Here is a 457-nt window from a genome sequence, read left to right as displayed (position 1 = left end):
ACAATAAAGATTAATAACTTACGTCGTAATTGGTGGACGAGGTAATGATCGTTTCCGATCCAACATTTCGCGTAAATCATCACTAATATTACTGCCCATTTGTGGTTGCGAATGTTGTCGCCAGGACATTCGTCTTAGACCGGGATTTTTTACGGAACTAGTCTTGAAATAATGATCTCGACTCTTCATGAAACTGTCCATTATTTGATCCAAACTAATTTCTTATAGCAATAACCAAAAATTTGATAAGTTATTTTTATAAAATCTGAAAAAAAAAGAGAAACATTATTATAAATTTAATAATTATAGAAAAAACAATTAATTAACAAGTTGACCAAAGTATTTGAGATAAAATTTTGCAATAATTGATCATTTACAATATATATTTGCTCTTTTTGCTCGAAACTAATTTGAAATGAATTAAAAGAAAATAACAAAAAAATTTCTAATAAAAATT

At 26.9% G+C, this 457-nt stretch overlaps 1 protein-coding gene across 1 annotated transcript; it reads right to left on the bottom strand.

The window, feature by feature from the left end:
* Positions 1–22: 22 nt before the first annotated feature.
* On the bottom strand, positions 23–201 carry LOAG_13956 (hypothetical protein; the record flags this gene model as incomplete). Its single annotated transcript, XM_003149459.1, has 1 exon — positions 23–201. A coding segment is annotated over one exon (177 nt), but the record flags the coding sequence as incomplete, so codon positions are not given.
* Positions 202–457: the final 256 nt, after the last annotated feature.

This window comes from Loa loa (genome assembly GCF_000183805.2).
Source record: "Loa loa unplaced genomic scaffold supercont3.871, whole genome shotgun sequence".
In the NCBI taxonomy this organism is placed as follows: Eukaryota; Metazoa; Nematoda; class Chromadorea; order Rhabditida; family Onchocercidae; genus Loa; species Loa loa.
This window is presented reverse-complemented; position numbering and strand designations above follow the sequence as displayed.